This window comes from Nicotiana tomentosiformis, chromosome 10 (genome assembly GCF_000390325.3).
Source record: "Nicotiana tomentosiformis chromosome 10, ASM39032v3, whole genome shotgun sequence".
Lineage (NCBI taxonomy): Eukaryota > Viridiplantae > Streptophyta > Magnoliopsida > Solanales > Solanaceae > Nicotiana > Nicotiana tomentosiformis.
The window spans coordinates 47329841-47331185 of NC_090821.1; the positions used below are offsets into that span (position 1 = coordinate 47329841).

The window sequence follows — 1345 nt, forward strand, 5'->3', positions numbered from 1 at the left end:
AATTGACTATATTCCAAGATATTATAGTCTAGGGTAGTAAAAATATAGTAGCAACACCTAATGAACTAAAGATGCAGGATAGAAGACAATCTAAGACTTGATTTTAACAATGAAGTTAATCGGAGAATTGATCGACATTCATCACTGTCGATTGACAAAGGAAAACATAAAAGAGAAGATATTGGTTTAAGACTCAATGTACAAAAGCATTCCTTGAGATATCCGAAGTAGTATTTTGTTTTCAAATATAATGGGAGTGTGAAATGACAATTCTATCCTTGAAGGAGATTATGTCACATGCTCTACAATCCAGCTATCCATAATAGCAAAGGAAATCATCCATATCTAACAGATATTTTGCAAGAATATTCTAGAGATTCCTTAGCTGTATTTGATATTTCCTTGTATATATTTTATTAACAGTAGGACAAAATCTATTAGAGAAATGCAAATTATATATGGATACGTATAAGGATAGTACATAGAGTAAACTGTATAAATTAGCTACATTGTACACAATATTTCGATTCAATAAAACATACACTAATTCATATTGTGTTCAAATTTTCTCTGTTTCTACATGGTATCAGAGCAGGTCGAACAACCTGATATTTGAAACCCTTATTCATTTTTCAACTTTGATCTATTTCTTACAATGGGAGAAACAACAGAAGCTGTAGCTGCAGCAATAACTGATTCAACCAAAAAATGTGTGATTGATTCAACACACCCTTTCTTTCTTCATCCTTTAGATTACCCAGGCATGAACCTTGTTTCCTCAGCTTTTGATGGAAAAAGGTATAGAGCAGTAGTTATAGTTGTTTCTGCCAAGAATAAACTAAGTTTCATAGATGGAACTCTTTCCATTCCAGATGAAAACTCTGGTCTTCAAAGTGCTAGGACTAGAGGAAATGACATGATGTTGTCTTGGCTACTTAACTCTCTGTCAAAAGAAATTGCAGAAAATGTTCTTTACTCACACAGTACAAAAGATCTGTGAAATAATTTAGAAGATAGATTTGGTCAAACAAATGGGGCTAAACCTTTTAAACTGCAGAAAAAACTAAGTGTTGTGGTTCAAGGTAACTCTAATGTTTTAAGTCATTTCACAAAAATAAAAAGTTTATGAGATGAACTATATACCTTGATCAATTTTTCTACTTGTTCATGTGAATGTGTATGTGGAGCTAAAGGAAAAGAATCTGAAAATGCACCAAGACCAGAGACTGCTACAATTTTTAATGGGCCTGAATGACACCTACATATGTGTGAGAAGAAATATACTATTGACTTCCCCTTTGCCTTCTCTTGGACAAGCTTACTATATGGTTATCCAGGATGAAAA

The 1345-nt window shown here is 32.8% G+C and overlaps 1 protein-coding gene across 1 annotated transcript; it reads left to right on the top strand.

Annotated features, from left to right (window-relative positions):
• The first annotated feature begins 655 nt into the window (after positions 1-655).
• Positions 656-1000, top strand: LOC117280871 (uncharacterized). Its single transcript, XM_033660639.1, has one exon. The coding sequence runs from the start codon at positions 656-658 to the stop codon at positions 998-1000; it is 345 nt and encodes a 114-aa protein (XP_033516530.1).
• The last annotated feature ends 345 nt before the right edge of the window (positions 1001-1345 follow it).